Here is a 25,196-nt window from a genome sequence, read left to right as displayed (position 1 = left end):
TATATATATATATATATATATATATATATATATAACCAATTTGATAGGATTAAATGGGTGCACGCGAACCCAGGGGCCACTATGGGCATTCGTAGCCGCACCGTTCAGCCGTTCACAAAGCGGCCCTGCGTTTCGTTTTGGCGTCGTCATCTGTGGAGCAGACTTCCTGAAATTGCGTCATTGTTTGCCAGGTTGGCCAAATGACCCACTGAAGCCCCCCCCCCTTCCCCCCTCCCCGGTGATGAGGTGATGCAAGCACGTGCCAGTGGCCCTGCGGAAGCCGTGGCCTAAGCCACCTCGTCCGAAGCTCGAAGCTGTCGCCATAGCTTGGGGCGAGGCAACAGCCGATGGTCGATGACGCCGAGTTTTAACTTCAGGAGGGGTCATCTCCCACCCCCTGGCTGCACCCTACCGATAGCACTGGGCAATGACGTACGTCCTGTGTACCATACGAGGAGTAGAATTGGTGTCACAATGCATTGTGTAACGTTGCGGTTGCGGCAATGCAAACCTGCACAGTGCTTCGTTGAACAAACTTGAGTTGACTGGATTCGATCTTATTTCAAATGATTGGCGCCTACAGAGAAGTACGAACTGCAGCAAGTGGATCGCACACGCCTATTTCATTTGGCATCCCGGTTTTCAGAATTTTATTTATACACCTCGATAATTCTCCAAGGCTTTGGCGTCAACACGGACTCCGTGGGTGTGGGGACAGTAATACCTGTTGGTCTTTTAATTTAGACAGCCTTACGGCGGAAAACGAGACACAGAAATTGCCCATGTTTGTAGCTTGTTACGGTCTAGAAATCTTTTGGAAACACAACTTATCATGTAGACATGAATGGACCCAGCTTTCTTTAGAGTTCCAATCTCTCTAAAATGTTCTGCTGTGGATTAGATTTAACGTTTTCATTTCCCTACCTCAGGTACGAGTGACGGCTCCCAAGCGGACAAGGCGCCAGTTAAGTCAGGGAAGCAAAATGGTCGCCGTATTTGGAGCTCCCATAATTCAGATAACTGCTAAACAACTACCTGACATTTGTTAGGACGATTGCGGACCGCGCAATCCAACGTTAGCTTGAGTCTCACACGAAAATCCAGCAGAACCCGCCGGGCACGGCTAAACCGCGCGCCTCGACACTCACCCGCGGGAGCCTCTGGCCCTGCCCCTCTCCCCCCCCCCCCCTCACACACAGCAGCTTGTTGGGACTATTCGCCGGAACACCTGAGCAGCTGTGCAGGGGCCTCTGTGTCCGGGGTTCACTTTCACCAGCCGGCGCTGGTCGTCGGGCGGCGGCGGGCGGCCGCTCCATGCCATGCTGTGCCGCCGGGCACGGGCGACCCTACCACCACCGTGACCCACATCTACGGCGAGTTCCACTTTCCTCACAACTGGCAGTGCCTCGGCGAGCGAGGCGCGTGGCGCTTGTGACAGGGCTCCTCCGTTGCGCAGAACGGCCGCGCTGTGGTGACGCGGCGCTATGAGGAGAGACGCGAGGACTTGCGCCGATTTGTGATTTCTGCGCGAGGGAGCAGAAGACTGTCTCTCCTGCCCGGCCAACCGGTCCCCAGAATGAAACCGTTTTGCTTCCTGCTCTTTGCAACGACGGTGAGTTGACGACGGGACCGTTATTGGAACTGCGGTGCGTTGACGAGGGCATTGTGTTGACCTGGTGACGACTTCGGCTGAGTAACTGCGGCAGTCCTGTCCCCACGCTGGTCGTCTACTGGGCGACTGTGTTACGTCGACGAGCACGCGCGACAAACGTCTCTCTGAGTTCACATCACGTGTTGCCAGGCAACGGTCAGCAGCAATTCAGGGATCGTATGACCGCGTAACACGGGTCTCATGGTATTCTGCGTGTTGCGGCGCATCCTTATACCCTGGTGAAATGTCAGAGGACTCTAAATCTCCAACCCTCATTACGTGCGTATTTCTGTCTTGACATGAGTGGTGCCAAGACAAGATCTGTGAGTCTACTGCCCCGGCACTGAAATATGACATCATCAGCCATTGTTCATGATCGAACAAGCGCCCGGTAATTACAAGCCAAAATATCATGCCTGAATGGCCTATGTTGATCTGCTAGCACTTGGTAGCATATCCCTAATTCATATCTGGCAGCAATGCCGGGTGATCCACAGTGGAACACTGAGTGCAGAGGGCGCCCACAACCTACGGCGCTCACGACCCACTACTCCCACGACCCACGGCGCCTATGACCCACGACGCCCATGACCCGCGGCACCCATGACCCACGGCGCCCACGATCCTGGATCCAAGGTCCTGTCATCATTCTGGATCCTTCCAGATCGACACGGCTAGCGCTAAAAGCAAACGTTGTAGCTGGGCCAACGCCGCACGGGGTTCTCAAATATTGACAGTCACACCTACATCATGCCGCACAATATACGCGTGTCCCCGATTTGAGAGCCCCGCACGTCTTGTGCAGAAACTTTCGCACCGCCTCCCGTAACGTTCTCGGGTCGCTTCGGCTTTCATGCAGCCTGCAGCAGCCGATTGGTGACTGATGAGATGACATGCACCAGCCGCTTGGTGATTGGTGAGTTGGCATGTACTCGGTGAAGCGAAGCCTTATCTAGCTGCGTGAGTCAGCCGGGCTTCATGAGGGTGCGGCCGGACTTGCGGCGCGTTGTCATCACAGCGTGCTTTGTTTGGTCAGTGATGTGGGTGGTCTACGAGCGTGCTTAACTGGTCAAGAGGGCACCGGATGGTTGTACCAAGCCCCAAGGTGTCCCAGGAGCGCGGTAGAAGTGGTGGGCTCTTCCCAGGTCACTTTTGACCGCTTTTTGCAAATCGTCTTGATGGCTTTCTCCGTTTTCAAGCATTTCTGCGCAAGGCTTCTAAACGTTGCTTGCTTGTTTTCTTTTATCCAGTTATAGCCACTCGCGTCTGATAAAAGTGCCAACATATTGAAAGGGTTCATTGGCTAGAAGCAGTCGTCTGTTGGAAAATAACACATGGGCTGCCCGTTTCTACTCAGAAGGGTGGGACAGGGAGGAGGATGCATTCGTTAAAGCTCAACATGAATGCACGGTAAGGCACGGGGAGAGTTGACTTGAGATGACCATTCGTAACCCAATTACTATTTCCAAATCCCATTATTAGCCCCAGTTCCCAATTCAAGACACATTTTTTTCAAACCCTGTTTACGGGTAACCAAGTGTGTCCCCTCCTCCCTGACCCCAGCGACACAAAGAACCCTACGTTAACACAAAGAACCCTTCGTTAACTCCAGAACCCTGCATTAACAACGGAACCCTTCCTTTACACCAGAACCTCACGTTAACACCAGCAATTCTATAAGAGCGGATTCCAGCATTCCCTGCTAAGCACTGGAAAACAAGCGTAAAAGGTAACACATGACAAACGTTAAGCGTCCATAAAATAGTATTAAAGTCGGTTGAACGTGGTCCCAGCTAATGCCAGGCAACTACTGCTCTCTGATTGCACTGGCACAGGGCCAATCAACGACGCATACCATCCGCACTAGTAAAGGATGTCAACGGCACAGATCGGAGGGGTGTCGGTTGGTCCCATCGTCTTGCGTGCCTCGCCCTAGACCTCCATGGAGTCCACCCAGCAGCGGCTGAACAGTGTTTGTTGCGGGGTGGCACTCAAGGATAGCGTCATTGATTGGGGTGACGTTGTGGCTTTACGAGATTGGGAATGGGGCGAGTCAGTTGATTATGGCTATGATGTGAGTTGACATTTATCGTGAGAGGTCATGATTATTGGTGGGTATGCAGGGACGCACTTACCGTGTGTAATCGCTGTCATGGATTGTGACAATTGATAGATGTTTGAAACGTGTCGTCATAAAACAAGACCGAAGTAAAACGTCTTAACTTAGGCTGAATCATATACACTGACTATCATTGCTCGATTTGGTCGTTTTGTAATGTTCCCAGGCTTTTAAATTTCACAAGTAGCGCGGGGAACACCAAAAATAGATCATGTCATACCTTAGGGCATAAATATGACATTGTAAGTTATATAGAATTTCTATTTGAAAGTGCTGTCCAATAACAGCATCTTGCCTTCTTTATTCTGTGTGGTCTGCTTTGACTTAAGATCATTCATGGAGAGGGGCTGATAGCTGGTTGGTTACAAATTTATATAAACTATATCCATGATAACGCTTTAGGTTAACAATGGGCATCACAATCATTCATGTGAACAATATGCATCATAGTAATTTACAAACGATAAACACAGGCATGGTGCATGACGATGTTCATCACCTCGAAAATTTTATTTCGTTCAAAAGATTTTTGAAAGGCTGTTCGCAACTGGTTGGCGACAGACAACATCGTTCTCATTCGAATACCTCATTTCTACAGCACATCTAATTTATTAACCGGAAATTCATAGCGGACTCACAGCAGCAGTCGACAAGTATGCAGACATTGGAGAATTAGTGATAACAAAGGACCTGAGAATGCCGCATCGAGAACATGAGAGCGCTCTTGCGCGCTTGGAAACACTGACCCGCCGGCGTTCCCGCTCTTGCCCGCATCAAGCAAACATGTCTCAGATCAGTGAAGATCAACGACATAGTAAATAGAACGGCGACCTCGAAAAGGTCAGGAGGTCGGCTGCGCACCCCCGACGAGGCCTGATCCATGCTCACGCGACTAGAGGACATTTGCGACTCCCACCAGCCACTGCTGACGTCATCTAAACCCAGCTATGGACTCAGCTGGGGCCGCCGGCCACAAGACCACCTGCACGAGCCCGCAATACGGCACTAACGCGGCGGGTGAAAGGGCGAATACAGCGGCAGATTAGGTCAGCAGAGGTATTGGGGCCTTGGCATAGCCTCTGGCTGCACAGAGGTCTTGCCGCTTGTTGTGGTCATGGCCTTTGTGGCTCCTTTCGCAAAGTGACATTATATCAGCTCAGTTTTTCCCCTGTACACATTCGCGAGTTACTCGAGCGTCTCAATAAAAAAGTGCAGTTCATCGCTTATTACACAACGGTAATGTACTGTAGATACCAGAGGTTTACATGGTTAGTACGATGCAACAAACGGGCGCATGGTGTTTTCTTTTTTTGTGAAACTCCACTATTTGACTTGATGTAAGGGAGGTTTTCGTCAAGGGTGTTTGCCGCGTAGAGTGTGTGCCGATCACCAGCCTTTCATTGCCTATGAGTATTTGCCTTAGACATATTGCTGGTCTTAAAACAGAGCGGATCGATGAGGCCTCGAACCCCAGACCTACCGGTCGAAGCGCTCTTACCCTGAAGAGCCGCTCCAAGACCGCTGTGGATGGCGCCCGGACGTCACCGCTGGGGGGGGGGGGGGAGGAGGGGGAGGGGAGGGAGCATTCGAGTGATCCCCTTACCACCCTGCGATGATCATAGTGTTGCGGTGGCTTGGCGCTCCAAAATCCTCAGTTTGGCCACAGTTCGGCCTCGGTTCGACCTCAGTTCGGACTTGGTTCGACCTCATCAGTTCGGCCTCTCACCCCAAAGGTATCGGCCGACCGGCATCGACCGACCACACGGCATCGACCGACCACACGGCATCGACCGCTGACGATCACCTGCCTGGAGCACACCGGAAATCCCCCTCGCCCCCCCCCCCCCCCACACGTCTGAACCGTCTACACCACGACGTTCGTCCTGGTGGTTTGTGGTATATATTATGCAAATTTATTCCTCCCACGCACTGCAGGGAGGTCGCAAACACAATGCCACGTGTTTTCGAGTCTCTGCAGGGTGGAAGAAAGCGGGCAAAACATGCGCAGAGGGGCAGAGTGGTGGTGTTTTATGACCGCCGAGGGTAGCTTGATGGTACGACCACGAATTAAGACGCACATGGCTCGGGTCAAGGCTGCTCCAGATGATCCTGTGACGTGATGTGCGTTGAAATATCTGCAGTATGTATATATGTATACATGCACATATGTATATATACATATATATATATATATATATCTCTCTCTCTCTCTCTCTCTCTCTCTCTCTCTCTCTCTCTCTCTCTCTCTCTCTCTCTCTCTCTCTCTCTCTCTCTCTCTCTCTTCTCTCTCTCTCTCTCTCTCTCTCTCTCTCTCTCTCTCTCTCTCCTCTCTCTCTCTCTCTCTCTCTCTCTCTCTCTCTCTCTCTCTCTCTCTTCTTCTCAATATCTAAGTGCATCTATATATGTCTAAAATAAACTAGAAATACAAGAAAAATACGTTAAAATGCGGCAAACTAAAACTCGCTGTACCTGAACTTGTTTCCACGCTCAATAGGGCGGCTTTCCTAGTAAAATGTTTTTCAGTGGTCGAGTTCTCGCACGCACCAGACTAGAAGAACAGCACTAACATTGTCCAACGCATGATGTGCTTATGATGGTTGTGAAGGATGAACGATCAAACTTAGCTGACAACCTGCCGTTCCATAAAACTATCACGCATGCCATGGCGAATTTTCATCCACGATCGCACCAAGACCCGAGACGCGTCACTGCCACACACACAAGTAACCATTGTAACTGGTCGTCGATGATCGCACCAAAAATTAACACGTCTGGTCGCAAATCGACCAATTATTGGTTTTTGGTTATTGGTGACGGTAGGCCCAGTGCCTCACAACGTGGAACGGGGCCAGTTTTGACCTGATTTATCAAACGCCGTGAGACATTCCGGGCAGGACAACCATCCCACTTCCAGCACCAACCGTGCGCTTGCGTGAACGGAGTCCGGGGCGGGACAGCGGGCACCACAATCCAGGCGCACCTCGCTGAGGTGACCGCAACCCCAGCCAGAGCCTTCCCGCGGCTGAACAGGTCTTCCGATGAAGGTCGATGGCCCATAATCCGCGCGGGCGTCGCCCCATCGGCCCTGGACCGTTCGCACACCGGCTTGTTCCCACGCCGCACGTCCTGGCGTTTATATCGCGGTTCTCTCCGACGGGAGGGATGGTGTGCATGGATCCGTTGCTGGTGCACCCGTAAGGTTTCGTTGCGACGGACGTCGGACTCCGCGCGGAGGTCTGGGGCAGATGCACCATTAAAAGCAACTAGCACGTTCAGATAAGAAAACCGCCTCATGCCCTTTCGAAATGGCTTGATCATGGCGTCTGTGTCGTTGACCTCTATTGAGATAAAATCACGGTTTCTTAACGAATGATGGGGAGAAGCATGTCAGATTATGGCAATCTTTGAATATAGCTTTGTAGCAGAGTGATTTAGAGTGGGTATTCGAGAGCGTGAACGGACACTGCTCGACTCGACAGAGCTGCCGGCGACATCGATACGCGACATTATTGGCGCATCGACGTCATATGGACGGTTTGCAGTATGGATCGTGAGTCATTTGGAGAGAAGCCAACATGTCCTGTTTGAAACAGAGGCCTACAATGGTCGTAGCCACTCAGCTTGGGGTGCACATTTTCATTAAGATTTAGCAGAACCCTCAGAATTTTTACGGTCAACGATGCCAGCTTGGGCACTTGCGGACGGACTGGCGGGTCACTCATGATGGCTGGCCGACGTTGACTGAGCGTGACTGCCTGAGACTGAGACTGAGGCTGAGCGTGACTGGCTAAAGCCCTCATCCCAGCCCCGGCCACTCGAGAGGTACCCTCCACGGCGGGGCTGTAGCGCGCTCCAACGGGAGAAATCGAGATCCAGGTCGCCTCGCGATAACTCTCCGCCGGTCCTTGGTCTCCTCCGGCGGCTCCTGTGGAGATGAAGTCGGGATACCGCCGGCCGCGGTCTCCTCCGGCGGCTCCTGTGGAGATGAAGTCGGGATCCGCCGGTCTTGGTCTCCTCCGGCGGCTCCTGTGGAGATGAAGTCGGGATACGCCGGCCGCGGTCTCCTCCGGCGGCTCCTGTGGAGATGAAGTCGGGATACGCCGGCCGCGGTCTCCTCCGGCGGCTCCTGTGGAGATGAAGTCGGGATACGCCGGCCTTGGTCTCCTCCGGCGGCTCCCGTGGAGATGAAGTCGGGTCGCCGGCCGGGTCTCCTCCGGCGGCTCCTGTGGAGATGAAGTCGGGATCCGCCGGTCTTGGTCTCCTCCGGCGGCTCCTGTGGAGATGAAGTCGGGATCCGCCGGTCTTGGTCTCCTCCGGCGGCTCCTGTGGAGATGAAGTCGGGATTCGCCGGCCTTGGTCCCCTCCGGCGGCTCCTGTGGAGATGAAGTCGGGATACGCCGGCCTTGGTCCCCTCCGGCGGCTCCTGTGGAGATGAAGTCGGATTCGCCGGCCTTGGTCCCCTCCGGCGGCTCCTGTGGAGATGAAGTCGGGATACGCCGGCCTTGGTCCCCTCCGGCGGCTCCTGTGGAGATGAAGTCGCGATTCGCCGGCCTTGGTCCCCTCCGGCGGCTCCTGTGGAGATGAAGTCGGGATACGCCGGCCTTGGTCCCCTCCGGCGGCTCCTGTGGAGATGAAGTCGCGATTCGCCGGCCTTGGTCTCCTCCGGCGGCTCCTGTGGAGATGAAGTCGGGATCCGCCGGTCTTGGTCTCCTCCGGCGGCTCCTGTGGAGATGAAGTCGGGATCCGCCGGTCTTGGTCTCCTCCGGCGGCTCCTGTGGAGATGAAGTCGGGATTCGCCGGCCGTTGGTCTCCTCTGGTGGCTCCGTGTGGGGATGACGTCGGGTTCGCCGGCCGCGGTCTCCTCCGGTGGCTCCTGTGGAGATGAAGTCGAGATCCGCCGGCGTGGTCTCCTCCGGTGGTTCCTGCGGAAGATGAAGTCGGGATTCGCCGGCCCTGGTCTCCTCTGGTGGCTCGTGTGGGGATGACGTCGGGATTCGCCGGCCGCGGTCTCCTCCGGTGGCTCCTGTGGAGATGAAGTCGGGATCCACCGGCCACTTTCTCCTCCGGTCGTTCCTGTGGAGATGAAGTCGGGGTGGAAGACTGCGACCCCGCGCGTTGTTCAAGGCGCCTACCACCAGGCTCGTGGCAAGAATTTTTCTCAAGGCGCGTGGGTGTTGGCTGGCTGTTAAGTTTTCTTCGAACGCCCGCGAATTTGAACCGAATTCCTGCGAGATCGCCCAGTATGCAATGCCTCAGGGCGCGCCGTGGCCGCTGTGTCTCTCCTTGGAACATCCTCGTCCACGCTATGATGTGATTACGAACGTGACGCAACGTGCGATGATGATGATAATTTTCCCAGTGTTGAAGAACCATGACACCCAATTTTTGCGGTCCCGCTCGGTTTGCGTGAGGTCATAAAGCCTTTGGGCGCTTGCAGAGCTCATTGAGATAGAATCCTAGTGCTGGCTTTTATGTGATGTGATCTTACCCAAAATAATCTTCCGAAAGTGGCATCGCCGCCAATTCTAATTCTGTAGCAGCACGCGACCCGGCCTTAAAGTTTGAAAATGTTGAGATTTTAGGCTTTTTGTTTACATGCAGTGTCTTAAGCCAAAGGTGTCACCTTATCCACAAAAAACTTTGGCAGACCGTTCCCTCACCCACCCCCACGACCTATGCTTACGAAAATTAAATCCAATCAAGTCCGTCTACGCTTCATGAACAGCTCACGAAGCTGACGTCACGCCTCAGGGCGCCGTCACACCTCGTGACCGCAGCTCGCCGACGCTCCGCAGCCGTCTGTCGCGCCGCGCCGGCTCGATAACCGAGCTGTTTTCCGGCCACCTACGCACGTAAGCGCCGGAATCGACGGCGACAGCGAAGCGTGTCAAGTCACAGTACAGCGCTTTCTCTTGTGATCTAGGGCGGCGGCGCGCCGACTCGCGGGCCGGCCGGCGGGCGGGCATGGGCGTGGGTAATAGGACGTTCGTTCCTTCCGCGCGGCCCGAATACGCCGGCGCGGCGGTAGTCAGCGCACGTGGTGCCCATGGTTGGTGGTGGTGTACGTGGTGCCCATGGTTGGTGGTGGTGCACGTGTTTCTCTGGTTGGTGGTGGTGCACGTGGTGCCCATGGTTGGTGGTGGTGCACGTGGTGCTCTGGTTGGTGGTGGTGCACGTGGCACGTGATGCCTCTGGCACGTGGTACGAGTGCTGCCCCTGGTTGGCGGAGGTACACGTGGCACGTGATGCCCCTGGCACGTGGTGCACGTGTTGTCTTTTGTTGGTGACGTCCGATCAGCGCCAGAGGTGTTTTTGGTCGGTTACGCTGGTGCTCGTGCGGCGGCGGTAGCGCATTTGGCTTTTCGCTCAGTTCTATGAAATGGCAGTCGCTGTTCTTGGATGGAGGCGCCTGCCAGGAATAGCCAGACATGCCATCATTATCAATGTCAGGAGTGCCAGCACGATCATCCCCGCATGAAAACATGATAGATTAAAGGGCGTATTCACCTTTGATGACATTGAAGCAAGCATCAGAAACAAGCTTACATGTAACTTTGGTATACTTTTTAAGTAGAAAAGACTGCTTAGACAGGACAGTTCCCTGTTGAGTAAAAATGCCCCTCAATGCGTCATGGTTTGATTATCGCACCTTGCACAGCGTTGATTGAGAGCCAGTTGATGGCCGTTTTATGTGGGACTGGCAGGATTTGAATGGCGTTCTCATGACGTCATGGATGCCAAGGTGACTTTGAAATGCTCTCTCTGATATATCTTTCCCCTTTTTGGTGGGCGTGTAGCTCAGAAACTCGAGCAGCTTAGATCGTAAGAAGGGCAGGATTGTGAACAACACCGAAAGGTCTTCAAGATGGCTGTTTCAGTTCAAAACCGCACAAAAATGTGGAACGCTCCGTTTAAAGGAATTGAGGTTGTTACCAATATCACCAGTGGTCAGGCGTTGGCTACCAATCTTGGCTACCAATATCGCACGAATCAGGCGCAGCTGCATCTCAGCAGTTGTAAACAAAGCGTGCTTCCGAGCAATAGCGATTGCTCTAAACCAGAGCAGCAAATCTTTCACAACGAGGAAGTGCTGGTCAGAGGTCATAGCCTTCGTTTCATCTCACAAAGAAGGACTGAAGCCTCTGTACATCGGTGCAACCGACTGTGCGCAACACTTAGCACCATCACCTTCTGCAATGTTGACCACCATACCTCCTGAGATGCTGCGGCGCGTCAGGTCCCGCCTGCTGCGCATCGCTGTCGCCTGTGGTCACCGCGCTGGGTTCAGTGGGACGCTCATGACCAGTTTACCTGCTGGTGCCGGCGACCGCTGCTCCGGGCGAGCCCAGAACGGGGCAGCCCAGGCGGCGGCCTTCCGTATCGCCGCACGGAATCTCTCCCGACTGGAGGTGCCCCGGCTGATTCGCCAGCTGACTGGGAACAAAGCCGGCCGGTCTGCGCCACGGTTGGGTTTCGCGCTGGAGGGCGGGGGGGGGGGGGGGGGGGGGGAGCGGGTACGCAGTTGTGGAAGCGCGCAGGTGTAAGTGCTCCCGTGGAATGTTGTTATTCCCCTGCGTGAGAAGTGCCCGTGAGCTCCTCGCCAGCGGCGGATGTAGGATACATGATAGGGCGGCGTCTCGAGCTGGCATCCTTCCACCAACTATGCATATTAGCCACGGCAAACATGTATCACCGGCGAGCACGTCCAGGTGCTCCGGTCGTTGCTGCCATCTGTGGGCGAGACTCCGCCAGCCATGGGTGAATGGTCCACCGCCGCCCCTGCTTTCCGACCCTGGACCCGCACCTGGCGCCCCCGAAAAGGGTATTTACACCGCGGTTTGTCCATGGCGATCCCTAGGCTTTTACCTTTAAAGCCGCGGTCCAGACCAGGCGGGTGAAATGTTCCTCTGGAATGCGGCTGCGGGGCAAATAGCGTAACAGTGGGCCCGGTGGGGAGAGAGCGATGGGGAAGTCCCTGGCATTGGGGGAGTGCCGTCTGCGGGCCCACGACGGCGGAGCTCCGGTCACCTGGCAGACCGGAGGAAAGCATCCAAGGAAAGCGACATGTCTCACGCCTCAACCGACTAAGGGATATATAAATAAATATAATATATATCTAGAATATATATTTATAATATAAATGCAATAATATATATGCATAGATCTCTCTCTCTCTCCTCTCTCTCTCTCTCTCTCCCTTCTCTCTCTCTCTCTCTCTCTCTCTCTCTCTCTCTCTCTCTCTCTCTCTCTCTCTCTCTCTCTCTCTCACTCACTCTCTCTCTGTATGCATGTATGGTAGTGACATATTTCTTTATTACGATACTTCAGTTAATTGAGCAGATTGCGTAGATCGTGAAAATCGTGATCGTGATCGTGCTCGTGATCGGGCAGCACTAATTAACAGACGAAGTAGCTAACAATACTAGGTACGGATAGGACTCCACGATGATACTCCAAGCACGAAAGTTTGCGGTTTTATCGACGCCCGCGTGGCATCGGCGTTCGTAAACACCATTTCAGGATTGTCGGATGTGAGAGCAGCGACTTAGCCAGCAGCCCATGTCATTCAGCCTCACAATCTAGCACGCCGACTGCCGCAAGCGACGAGCTAACAATAAACCGGTGGCAAGGGCGGCCATTTGGCCTCGCGGCTTCGCAAACTGGTTGCCGTGGTTACGGGCACCAAACAAACAGCTGAGCCTCGGCTCATATTTGGGACGTTTCTCACACCGTGGCTGTCGCCGGCCCGTTTAGGGGAGTTGGAAAGACTTTATCACCAGAACATGCTACTGGATCCTCCGAAGCTGGGGGGGGGGGGGGGGGGGGGGGGCGTTCTTTGCACTTCGGTTTGTGTCATGTGGATGAACACGTCGACACAGTTTAAGCCCGCTTTATTTTAAGTCCTTTAGATGTCATCATCTGGCGCATAATCTGTCATAGTCTCGTGCCATGGTATTACAAATGTCGGTGCATTGAAACACATATTATCCCCCTTCAGCTTCACCTGCCATTTTTTTAACGACTTCCTTTATCCTTGTTTTCCTTTGGGACTTGAGAATAAGACAGCTTGCTGCTCATCACATATCAACATACAAATAATCGAATAACAAGATATTGCAATATCCGCCACATGTACAGACATTTGTCAAGTATTCTAGCAGACAGTTGAGGGACAGCATCTTTCCAGTGCTTTGTTTTAGCTTCATTTGCGTCACAAGCTCACTGCTGAAACAGCCTGCAACACCACGTTACCATACTGGCTCCCCTGCACGCGGCATCGAACGCCTGCAACGGCAGCAGCCGTTTTGGCGGGAGTTTTCTCTCACGACTCCCGCCAAATCACTTGCCGACATGCAGCCGCCCGGCCGGCGGTGCACTGTGGAGGTCAGGCTGGGGCGGATTAACCGGGTTAGGCGGCGAATGGGAAGCTGCGTGATGGTTGAGGAGGCCACCGTCCTCCCCTGGCGCTGCTGCTGGACCGCGCCTCCACCGCTGGCTGGTGTCCGTTCTCGGCTTACTTGTGGGACAATCCAAGACTGGATTATCCATGGTGGGATTATCCACAAAGGGATTTCCGCAGTGGGATGATCCACGGTGGGATTATCCACAATGAGATTATCCGTAGTGGGATGATCCACGGTGGCGTCATCCGCAGTGGGGTGATCCACGGTGAAATTATCCACGATGGGATTATCCACAGTGGGATTATCCACGGTGGCGTTATCCGCAGTGGGGTGATCCACGATGACATTATCCACGATGGGATTATCCACAGTGAGATGATCCACGGTGGCGTTATCCGCAGTGGGATGATCCACGGTGGGATTACCCACGATGGGATTATCCACCACAGTGTGCGGCACGGACCGGTCGCCGTCCTTTGGCTGGTATTAGCAGACTGGTCTGCTATCCTCTGACTGGTGATATCATGGGGTGCGTGAACACGCGGCGTCAGAGTTTCGGAACTTGAACTTCGTTGCGTGCAGAGTTACAGCGATGGCCGGCATAGTAGAATTTTGCTTCCGTTCGCCTCCGTTGTCTCGTGACTTCCATCTTGAAGCATACCGATTGGCGTACACATCTGTGCATTGCTGCCTTTATATTTGATGAGTGCGAACGTAGCATGCGTCTGGCAGGAACGCACACATTATAACCGTCCGCTATGGCTTTGGTTGGCTTACGGTTCGCTATGGCAAAGCCGTTCGAGCGTAGTTCAAGTCTGCTTTCCTGAGCTGCGCACAAATGATGTTGTCTTGCTGTGACATAGAATGCGCAATAAAACCGCCGTGCAATGAAACATTGGTTTCCGGTCACGAGTTGGGGCATGGAGTGGGAAGTGTTTCGGCGTGGGCCTTGTGAGATCATTTTAGCGGTAATTTCCATTTTTGGCGACTTCAAACGTCATGTTACAGATTTCGCAATTGTTTTGTTCATCGAACGCCAGCAGCTGAAGGTGTTCTCGATCGCATATTACCACATTAGCCCTCCAGACTCTCGTCTTCTTCCTGTGAAGAAGACGAGAAAGAGGAAGTGGAGACGGCGAAGAAGAAGAGTTCTCCCCGCTCTCGGTTTATAGGCCACAATCCGCAACCTAGAGCAGTGGGCTTGTCAAGCCCGCAGTTTCCACGAAGCACACTGCACTTTCCTCAGAGCCCTCTTATTGTTTCCGCGTTTCATAATGAACGAAGGAAAACCAGCCTTAACGGGTCTCTTTCTGCCTCTCCCCCCACCCCCCACCCCTGCACGACTCTGACTGTTATATACGGACGAAGTGGAGGGGGTAGCTGTCTCACTACATGTTAGCAGACAGTGGTCTGCTCACCACTGTCCTCCTAGCAGTCTCTGAGGACCAACGCTAGGATCCCTAGTGCTTATCACGAGGATTTTGTCAGAAGGCTGGGCCTTGCACAAGAGACCTTGCAAAGATTAGGAATGCCTCGCTATTGCCATGGTTAGCTGCATGGGTAATATGGCAACGAATGGCTGTTTTGCTTTTGCGGAATTATTCTACTCTGCTGTAGTAAAATCGACATTTGTGCCGCTCGATTTCGTAGTGACCAGAAGAACACTCTAGGCGCACATTGCACACTATCTCCGTTTGCCAGGCTGTCCTGCCTGCATTTTGACACGTCACGAAAACGCCGCCGATCACCTAGGCGTCATTGTGCCCGGTGGCCATTGCGCGATGGGATTATCAACAGGATTATCCATATGAGTATACACGGGATTATCTCCGAGGTTGTCCACGGAGCTATCATTACCAGGTTTTCCAATGGACGATCCATGAGAATATCATGAGCTTATACATGACATTGTCCATGAGATTGTGCTCTGGATTATCCACACGATTATCCATGGGATTATCCATGGGATTATCCAAGTGATCATGCATGGAAATGTGACCGCGGGACTATTCACGGGACTTCCACGGGATTATCCACGAATTATCCACGTTTTTGCGCGGCACCAACCTATGCGGCTCACCGGCTAGCATATTCGCCAGCTAGCATCTTCACCACTTTCCGTGCAGCGTACGTAGTGCCACCAGCGTCGCCGCCGAGCTCTTACCAGCGGCGACGGCTGTGTTACAGTCATTGCCAAGTGATCACTCAATGTCACTGAACGTGTGTTATGTTAAAACATGCTTGGACTTTTTGGCTAACTTGCACTGCCTTATGAATGTAATTATTGTGAACGTATTAATTGGAACAGCGTTACGAGCAGCATTAATTCAAGAATGTTTCAGTTTGGCGCCACGTTGTGCCTGTTAAAATGGCGCAAAGCTACTGGGCTGTGATTATTTAACGGGACTTCACCGGATTAGACAGATCGCACGTGCAGCATGACGCCTACAGGAGACCTTCACTCGGCTTGTGACACGCCTGCGCCCCGACCATATCCTTCGGTGCCCGTAAGTTGCGTAGCTACATTCGCTTTCAGTGGAAAAGAAATACAGTCGAACGCCGAAGGCCCCAATGTTGGGGCCTCTGGGCGCTGCGGCCCCGACATTGGGGGGGGGGGGGGGGGGGGGGGCGGCATAGCGTGCCTGTGCCGCTGTCACATGACCTGACCTGGCGCTGACCCGAGACTCACTTCCGGCGCCTGAAGAGGGTCACACGTGCTCTTTTAGAGCGCAGGTCACCGATTGAGCCCTGGGCGATCGCGGGCGGCGCCAGAGCGGCCCTCACGTGGTGTGTACTCAATCACGGGGCAAGGTGGGCGCCCGGGCCTGGCCTCAAGGCATGTATGGTTAAGTAGCCGGGTGAACAATGGTTTGGGTACTTACATATTGCAAAGTCACATCTGATTCCTGCACTAACGGTATAGATCTCACGTCTGACGCATTCTATTCATACCTTCTTTTCTGATTGGCGATGTATCTAAGCTCAATGAAGCATTGCATGAAGTGGACCCTCCGCCTCATCCGCTGGATCTAGTGGTTTCTCTCCAAAATCTGAAGAATTTTCCGACAACTCCCATCCGCCAGCGAACCCGACCGTGCTGTATGGTCATCCCGAACTGCCGTCACCGCGCGCGCAATCACGGATGCTACCGAAAGTGAGAGGACGCCCGGATCCTGACCCCCGGCGGGTTCCGGGTCAGCTGGAAACCCCCTCCCCACTTTCTCCCGGCCAACCTGTCCCTTGCGCCATCAGCGTGCAAGACGCATGCTGATGTCAGCGAGAGGTGACGTCAGAGGCCGCTGATGTCAGTGGACGGTGACGTCAGCGGTCGCTGATGCTGACTTGTGCGCACGGGCGGAGCCAGCGCAAGATTTTGGGAGGGAGCGAAGTCCGTTTGGGAGCGGGCATTGGAAAACTTCCGATTTCTAAAATAACACTGTAAAAACCTTTGAGAATAACATGCGAATATTGTTCCCGAAATTGGCTCCTTCCACGGTCTCTGGAGGTCTCCTGCCCATTTTCTCCCCCCCCCCCCCCATCCATGGATCCAATGGCGCAGCAGACGGAGCTTTTGGGTTTTTTGAGGCGCGCTTTTAGGGTTCACCGGTACACCTCGACTCACAAATATCAGCCAGAAACCCAGTTGTGAAGCTCAAGCACGTCTGACACGTCTGACCCGTATTCCAAGCCCGTCTGCTCACGCGTCTTAAGTGCACTCCAGCACGTCTGCACACACACCTCCAGTACGCTCAAGCACGTCTGCACACACATCTCAAGGACGCTCAAGCACCTCTGCACACACGTCTCAGGGACGCTCATGCACGTCTGCACACACATCTCAAGTACACTCAAGCACGTCTGCATTAGTATTTCTTATTCACTGACACGTCCGCCTTCATTTCCGCAGGTGCTGCAGACGACGGAGGGCCAGAGCCAGGGCCAGGGCCAAAGCCAGAGCCAGAGCGAGACCCAGAGCCAGGGCCTGAGCCTAAGCCAGAGCCTGACCTGCGGTCCGACGAACCGAGGCGGGAAGAGCCTCGGCAGCCCCCGCTGGAAGCCCCAGCTCCCCAGCAGCTGCCGGCAGGCGAGCAGCGCCAGTTCCGCCGCGCTCTGCGACGAACCTGGCGCGGATTACCCGTGGTGAGTCTCGGTCCAGGCTGTGGCAGCGTAGTGACTGAACCGAACGGCGGGGGAGCTAGAGATGCTCGGTCACATTTCCCGCCGTGGCCGCCGTTCTTGGCAGAGTGAGAGGCAGGCGATGTCGCACAGCCTCGGCTGCCGGGCGCGCCGCAAAGCCCCGATGATGCAGCTACTTGGAGTCGGAGTTTGCCCTTGTTCTGTTGCCCGGGTGTTTTACCGGGGACGGTGCTCGGGGGGTGCTCAAGCCACGCTGAAAAATGCTTATGAAGGGGGCATTCATCAGTAACAGGACAAAACACGTGAGGGAGCGGAGGGTTTTCCTCGGAGAGGATCGATATATGCGCCAGGCTGATAGGCAGTTCTGAAACGGATGCAATTGCTTAGCTAGTCACAAGCCAACGGTTCAATGAACTGGAGCTTGGCTGGTTGGTTCAGTGAACCAATTAGTCAAGCGTCCAAACATCCTCAGTGTGCCAGCATATGTAGTGGGAGAGCATTAGCTTGACGTCAAACAGTGTTGCGCCCATTTCGATAATGCTGTGGCCCCAGACATGCGGCAAGATCCCTAAACTAGATGCAGGGTCTCATGGGCTGCTTTAATAACAGGGTTAGAATCTTGGCCGGATCCATTTTGTGGTTCCGATGCATGTCTGCAGGCAATACACATTAATTCGCTGCTTCGCGTTGTTTAAACTGACTTGGGAAGCCCCACTTTTCCCTAACACACTGAAGCGCGAAGGCAGTTTCCGAACCAGCATAATCGGTTTGATGTCGTTTGTAAATAGTTGCATATACTTTATGGGTCGTATTACGGTATTTAATCTGAATGCCGCCTAGTTATAGAACCATTCGTGTCCATTATTTAAGTATGTCAAAGATGCTCATGGTTATCAGGTGCTGAAGGTGGTACACATCTTCCTATTTGTTCTCGCCGTAGTTACTGAGCACCGCATGGTGGTTAATAGCACGCGGAAGACAATCGGCTGTCTTCTAGACATGTTGACATGCGATTAATTTACTGAAGTGTTTTGCATTGCTTGGTTTCAGCTTTATTGAGCTGTTTATTTGTGTGTATGTAGTTGTCCAGCACATCAGTTGGGACCACCGCCGAAACCTTTGCTACGGACCACAGCTGTCACGTCACAATGTTAATGAATAGTGCACAAGCTTCCATATCTGAGCTCCCGTTGTTTTCCGTTGGCAGGGAGGCGATCGACAACTACCTGCGCAGATCCAGCAGTCAGGCAAAGAAGCGGGCGCTCGCCAGTCGGTCAAGGCCCGCCTCAGGCGCAAAGACCCCGCCCAGGGGCAGCGCCTCCGCACCGAACTCCCCGCGTGGGAACGGCGCCGCAGAAGAGAGCACCCTTCGCGCGGACAGCGGCACTGCCCCGAGCACGCCGCGAGTGACCTCTGACCTGGCCGACGGAGCGGCGGCGCCGGGCTTCCCGCCAGGAGACTCGAGCGGCGGCGTGTCGAACAGTCTGCGGAGACGGCGCGGGCGCTCCGCCGTCGCCGTCGCCACGGAGAATGTGCGGGAGAAGAAGGACATCGGGCCGCCGCCAGGTAATTGGGAGGCATCCGGAGACGGCCTCGATGATCTCGTGGACGAAGAGGTGCTGGCGACCGACACGACATCTATCGGCGACATGACGGACCTGACGTTGATCGACGAATCTGTAGAGGGCAGTGGCGTTGGGTTGAGCGAGGGTGTCTCAAAGAGCCCGGAGATAAATGCCAGTGAGGAGGAGGATATGGCCATCCTGGTTTCGTTCTTCACCGACCATTCCAGTGAAATCGTGACAAAAGAGGCCCTCAAAGACATACTGGAGTTTAGAAAGGCTTTTGAGAAGGTAGATTCAATTACGGAAGCGACCCCAACGCCGACCGCAGGCTCGGAAGGGCCGACGACCTCACGTAACGGCCTTATCGTCGGGCCCACGACCTTAAAGCCGTCGACACTGACCACCAAGAGCCCTTCTGACACGGAAACGAACACACAGAACCTACCCTCCGAAGTGAGCTACTACCAACCGACGAGACAGTCGACGCACGATCCGACGACTCCGACGTTCACCGACGCGCCGACCGCCGACTCCGACAGCCTCGCTTCCACGCGGCCCATTAAGAGATCGCCGGCGCCGGTCCTGCCCCCCGCCGAGAGACTGGTGGCACGCCCGCCGAGCATAGTCGAGTTTAACCGCAGGACGTCGACGTTTCCAGCGCGACAGCGCGTGACCACCCGCCGAACACCGCCGCCGCGGCCAACCACCTGGGAGCCGGAGCTGGACGGCTTCACCGAGCTGGTGTACGTCACTGACACCTACCGGCAGCACGGTGAAGCGAACGTTACCAAGGTCACCGCCTGGGAGACTGTGCGGCAGACAACCTCGTTTCCGCCGCGGCCGTCCATGCCGACGCCGACAACGACGCCGACACCGACGCCAGATCCGTACACAGAGTAAGTGAACGATTCGGTCGGGGAGGAGGGTTGTGAGCTACTGGCAGGGTGCAGCGCCCAGGAATGAAATGTTTTGGCTATGCGGGACTGCCACATGCACCGAAATGACTATGTGGTGCTCGTTCCCGGGTGATGCACCTCCCGATGAATAGGTGTGGACGTGCATGACAATTACCTTGTGCGGTATTAGTTAGCATAGGGTCTTGATTGTTAGCTACATCAGGTCAATGAACTTATATATAACGACTAAATGAACGGACAAAAACCGCGGAAAGTACCAGCTATTCTTCCGGAAAAGCATCTTTTGAGTTTAATTTTTTATACGTTGACAAGCAAGGAGCAATTTTTGACACCTGTCATTCCTGCGGTACTCATTGATGAATTGTCGCTTTACGATTAACCGTTACGGTCTGCCATGCGTCGTATCTGACGAGTCTTCGGAATGACCTAACGGTTTCTGTCTGTTTGTCACGATTTTCGTTTGCAAAAAACGTTTTGCAAATACAAATGTAATGGCAAGTGTTTTGCGGTAATGGAATTGAGAACAGAGATCGCATGTTTAGCGGAGACGGATTGGGATCAGGGTGTTCGCCGAGTCGTTGCATCTGTTGACCTCTTGACTGACCCCTTGTGACCTTGTGCCTGGCAGGTCGGCCTGCAGCTACCGGGAGGAAGTACGCTCCCCATTCTTCGCCAGGAACACTCGATACGAGTGGAAGACCCTCATCAACATGCCCAACTACGAGACCTTCATCCACATGGAGCATTGTGTGTGAGTATCCCCTGGCGAGCCGGGGGTGTTCGGCTAGGTTTGGGCGAGCTTCACGCGGTGTGAGCTGGGGCATTCGGCCGTTTAGCTAAAGTGCAAGCACGATTCTACAAATGGGGGATGCATGGCAGATTGAAGCTTGCAGAAAACTGGGGGACGGATGCAGGACAGCTGCTTACGTATCCCGGGTTTCACAAAGGCTTTGGATCAGCGCACTTCGATTGTAGTTCGGCTGGTATCCAAGACAATGATATTAACGGCAAAAGTTAGAGACGTTATGTTGTTATCATGGGGACGCGACCCCTGTGTTTGTTTTCACTACTTATAACAAGTTGTTGTTAGTATATATATATATATATATATATATATATATATATATATATATATATATATATATATATATATATATATATACATTTGTATGGAGTTTTGAACTGAAATAAGCATATTGACCTCTAGGTACAGCTCATGGCCATACCCTTTTTAAGACCTAAGACCATCTGGTTCTTAAACTTAAAGGCAGCAGAGATGTAGGAGAGTAATTTGGGAGGGTATTTGAAGGTCACCTTGACATTAATGACGTCATAATGAGGTAATTCAAATCCTGCCATTTCATAAGCCATACGGTGGTCAATACAAATAAAAATATGCTGGTCGAGTCATTCATATCTGGTGTTCGTCAATATAATTTCCATACATAACGGCGGTCAATTGGCTCTCAATCAACGTTGTGCAAGGTGAGATTACGCAATCAAACAGTGGCACATTTAGGAGCATACTTACTAAACAGAGATATTGTGTGGTCTAGAGCAGTCTTTTCCACTTAAAGGTATAACAATGATAACAAGTGAGCTTGTTTCATCGTATCTGATGTTTATTTCAAAATCTTCAAATGTGAAGCATTCCGTTAAAGGAAATAAGAACTTATTGTGATAAAATGCCCAACTATTTTGACACTTACGGAATGGCTTATTTTTGATAAGTTGTTCTGATTGAACAATAATCATCATCCTAGGTTATTGGGGTGGCGAGAATCGGCCGCAGACTTTTTGGCTCGGAATCCTGGACACCGATTGCCTGCCCGCTAACGTTGGCTCGTTTTCAGGGAGGAGCAGTCTCAGGGTCGCTGCGCCGCCGGCTGCCGCTGTACGCAAAAGTACACTGTGCGCACCATGCCCGTCTATGACAGGGACAGCAACGGCTGCGACACCATCTACATGGACAAGTTCCTCTTCCCGTCGCACTGTGACTGCAAGTGCCTGCCAGTCACGCATCTGTTCCACGCCGGCCGGCGGCCGACGTCGGCGCTGCCATCTGTTGAGCGACCGCCGAAGCCCAGCTTTGCGCGGCCGCCACCAGGGGAGTTCGGCAGGGAGCATGAGTGGGTGAGGGAAAGAGAGCGAGAACGAGGGAAGGAGAGGGAGAGGAACCAGGAGATGGAGATGGAGATGGAGATGGAGAGGGAGAGGGAGAGGGAAATGGAAAGAGAACGGCAGCGTGAGCGGGAGAAGGGAAGAGAGAGGCAACAGGAGCGAGAGAGGGGAAGGGGCAGAGAGAAGGAGCGGGCCGACCCACCCGACGGCTACCGCCCGTCGCCTGCTGTCGCTCGGCCGAGGGCGCCCAGCCGGCGGCGGCCGGCGGTGATCGTGCCGCCGGAGGCTGAGAAGCCGGTGCCGCCGCGCGTTCCCATCGTGCCCTCGGACGCGCCCGTGCTGAACCACAGGAACTGGCAACGCGGACCACAAGACACGCCGCCCGACCACCGGCAACGACGCGCTGTGAGCCGGTAGGCGACGCTGCCGACATCTACCGGCAGAAAGTGACACTGGGGTTTTGGCTGTGCTGCGTTGCGGTGGCGCTAGCGGAAGCGACGTGTGAACAGTGGTACGGCTGGCTATTGGTTGCCATCATGGACAAACCCTCAAATGCGAGGAATCCCATGGGAACGCTATGTCGTGCGATACTCGCGAGTCATTAGACGATGCCTCCGCCAAAGCCAGACAATGAGTGCGTCGGCAGTATGGCACGCTTGTGAAGTGCACGTGGCGATCGCACGGTCCAGGTGATGATAACGCCTACCAGATCACACCCTGTGCCGGCGTGCCGCGACGACCATGACGTGATCCAAGCAGAAGAATCAGGCGAGCAGTCAGCTGAACCGAAAATGCGCTGTGTCGTAGGAAGGCGGGCACAAATGATGCTTCGTTGGCCGTCGGCTGCGACCACGCGCAACTTTTAATCGAGTGTGTGTGGACAGTGCGCCGACGAGTGGTTCCTCCCGGATTTCGGGGGAGAGATGCCAAACATGTGCCAGGCTGATGTAGCGTCGGCCTGTCCAGAGTGCCTCGCGCTATGCGCTTTCCGCCGCACGTACTGCGCGAAGGCACCTGGGCCAGTTGTCTTCACAATGTATCCCCGCCCGGCAGCGTGCGAGATGCAGAGTGCTCTGTTTCTCGTCATCACTAATTATCCGCTGTCCGATGAATGCGTGAGTATTGACATCGCTAGTCTGTGTGGAACAAACGCGCGGGGTCGGAATCCGAAGCGCTGTCCATTCTCTCGCCAAAGCAGCTCTGTTATCGAAGGCCCAAGTGCTGCATGGGGCCGGCGCCTGTCCGTCACGCTGTCTGTGCTCCCGCGCCCCCTGCATCCCTGGGTCTACCTCCTCGTACCCCTGGGCGTAGTTCCCTGTCCTCTAGGTCATCCTAGGGACAATATGAGCCAGCAAGTGACTGGTGAAGCAGACCTGGGGGGCGGCAGGTTGATGAGGCCCTGCGGTAGCCAAACCCTTGAGGCCGCTGGTGACCCAGACTTAGGAAGCGGCAGATCGACGAGGCTCTGCGGTAGCCAAATCCTTGCGGCCGTTGGAAGCAGAAGCCGCGCGAGACGATCAAAGTGCCGCCACGTCGCCCGGAGCTGCTTTGTGATGACGTCACCAGATGTGCACTTGTTTATGTGTGACGTCATCCCTGTGATCTCGTGTTTACGCCATGTATGTACCCCGGGCAGTGCTCCAATACAGTGAGCTGAGCTGGCGAGGTGTGATGAAGGACGGCAAGGACGGTTTTTCTATATCTGCGCAGGTGGCCAACCCTGTCTGCGACTGGGCTGTCCCCACAGAGCTCAGCATGAGGATCGGTCCCAAGCATTTCAGTTGTGAACAGGCCATCGCAGATTACTGCTTGAATGTGACCCCTTTACGGACGATGCTGCGAGCCAGGGGCGCGGCCAAGCCACCCGAAGTCCGACCCTTGCAGCCACCGGGGGTAGGCGCCTGTGTTTTCAGCAAACAAGCACGATCGCGCGATCAAAAAGCGCAATAGTGCTCCATAGTACATCAGGCACTTGCTTACAGCTTGGCCGGGCGCGATTTTCTTGACACTGCATGCGCAAAATCTGTGTCCCCCATTCAATCATCCCAGGAAACGCCAAGTACGCTCATCATGAAAAACAGTATAACACAGAATGGTTGAACCGGGCAACCTACTTGATGACCAGATGCCGGTGAACCTGACCCGTAGCGACGTGAAACACCGGCGTTCGACGGAGGAGGCGTCGAACAATGCCGTCCGGAGGAGAGTGCTCTGAAGCGTACGGTCTGAAGTTTCAAGGTCTCAAGGTCTCAAGGTCTCAAAGTGACAAGGTCTCAAGGTTTCAAACGTGCGATTCATGCGGGCACGAAACCAGGTTCACTGTTGTAGCCTCCCATTAAAAATGCCTGCGTTTTTACGCGATGGATGCAGTTAAAGATTTGCATGCCATCAATTCCACCCACTGACTCATTCTGGGCCGACCAATTCTCAAGTAATCTGGCTCCTCCAAAGTGTGACAGCGACGAACTCAAATAATTAGAAAAGGCGCCGTCCAAGGCGTCTTATAGCCAGGGGTACGGAAACATCAGTTGTTCACACATCGCTACAAATATATCGCCCATTTCCGCCGCGGCCCAGGCCTTACAACCCCCTTCACGGCGAGTGCCACGCAGTTTCTCAACCACGGCCGCCAAGCATAATACTCAGTCGAAGGATGTATTTTGTACGCGGCGACGAACGCGGTGACCCGGGCATTGCAAGCACGGCGCGTCGCATCGAACACAGCAAAGCCTGACAGTACCGGACGTCGACATGTTGCTTTTGTCACTCTATCCAGCGGCGGGACCGATCCGCTGTACATATCAAGACCTGCGAGAACCCAGCCCGCTAGTATGCGAGCCGGCACGATTACACGCTGCCCCTCACACGCACACACACGCACACAACGTAGGCGACAGCACACAGATTACGCGCCAGCTGGAGCTCGCGCACGTTACACACATCCACGACGTCGCGAACACCGCAATAACGCTGACACGGACCCCGCACGCCGCACGGGAAGAGCGCACGCACCACAAACACGCCGCCGCACGGGCACGTGGCGGCGTGGGACAGCAACACGCCCGAGGCGCCGCAGCCGGTGGCGATGCGTGACCTTGGCCCAACCCCGGCCTTGGACAGCGTCCTTCCTGACCCCTGAGGTCACGGCACCGACGCTCGAGGCGGCCCACCTTCGCCGGATAGATGTCGAGTCGCGCGCTCTCCACGTGCACATCGGCCCAGCGCGTCTGTAGTTTAAGTATAAAAAACACAGTGTGTATGTAGAGATGTTCGCACGGCGCG

General features: G+C 54.2%; 1 protein-coding gene across 2 annotated transcripts; it reads left to right on the top strand.

Moving 5' to 3' along the window:
- The first annotated feature begins 1,413 nt into the window (after positions 1–1,413).
- On the top strand, positions 1,414–23,326 carry LOC119104863 (protein split ends). Of its 2 annotated transcripts, XM_037228592.1 has the most exons (6): positions 1,414–1,612; positions 17,082–17,314; positions 18,519–18,877; positions 19,535–19,772; positions 20,422–20,544; positions 21,647–23,326. In XM_037228592.1, exons 1-6 carry the CDS (start codon positions 1,577–1,579, stop codon positions 22,329–22,331), a joined length of 1,674 nt encoding a protein of 557 aa, XP_037084487.1. In that variant the 5' UTR covers positions 1,414–1,576; the 3' UTR covers positions 22,332–23,326. The 2 variants fall into 2 exon arrangements, with proteins under 2 accessions (XP_037084487.1, XP_037084486.1); XM_037228591.1 differs by having other exon boundaries at positions 18,519–19,772.
- Positions 23,327–25,196: the final 1,870 nt, after the last annotated feature.

This window comes from Pollicipes pollicipes, unplaced genomic scaffold (genome assembly GCF_011947565.3).
Source record: "Pollicipes pollicipes isolate AB1234 unplaced genomic scaffold, Ppol_2.1 Scaffold_6052;HRSCAF=7182_pilon_pilon_pilon, whole genome shotgun sequence".
NCBI lineage: Eukaryota > Metazoa > Arthropoda > Thecostraca > Pollicipedomorpha > Pollicipedidae > Pollicipes > Pollicipes pollicipes.
This window is presented reverse-complemented; position numbering and strand designations above follow the sequence as displayed.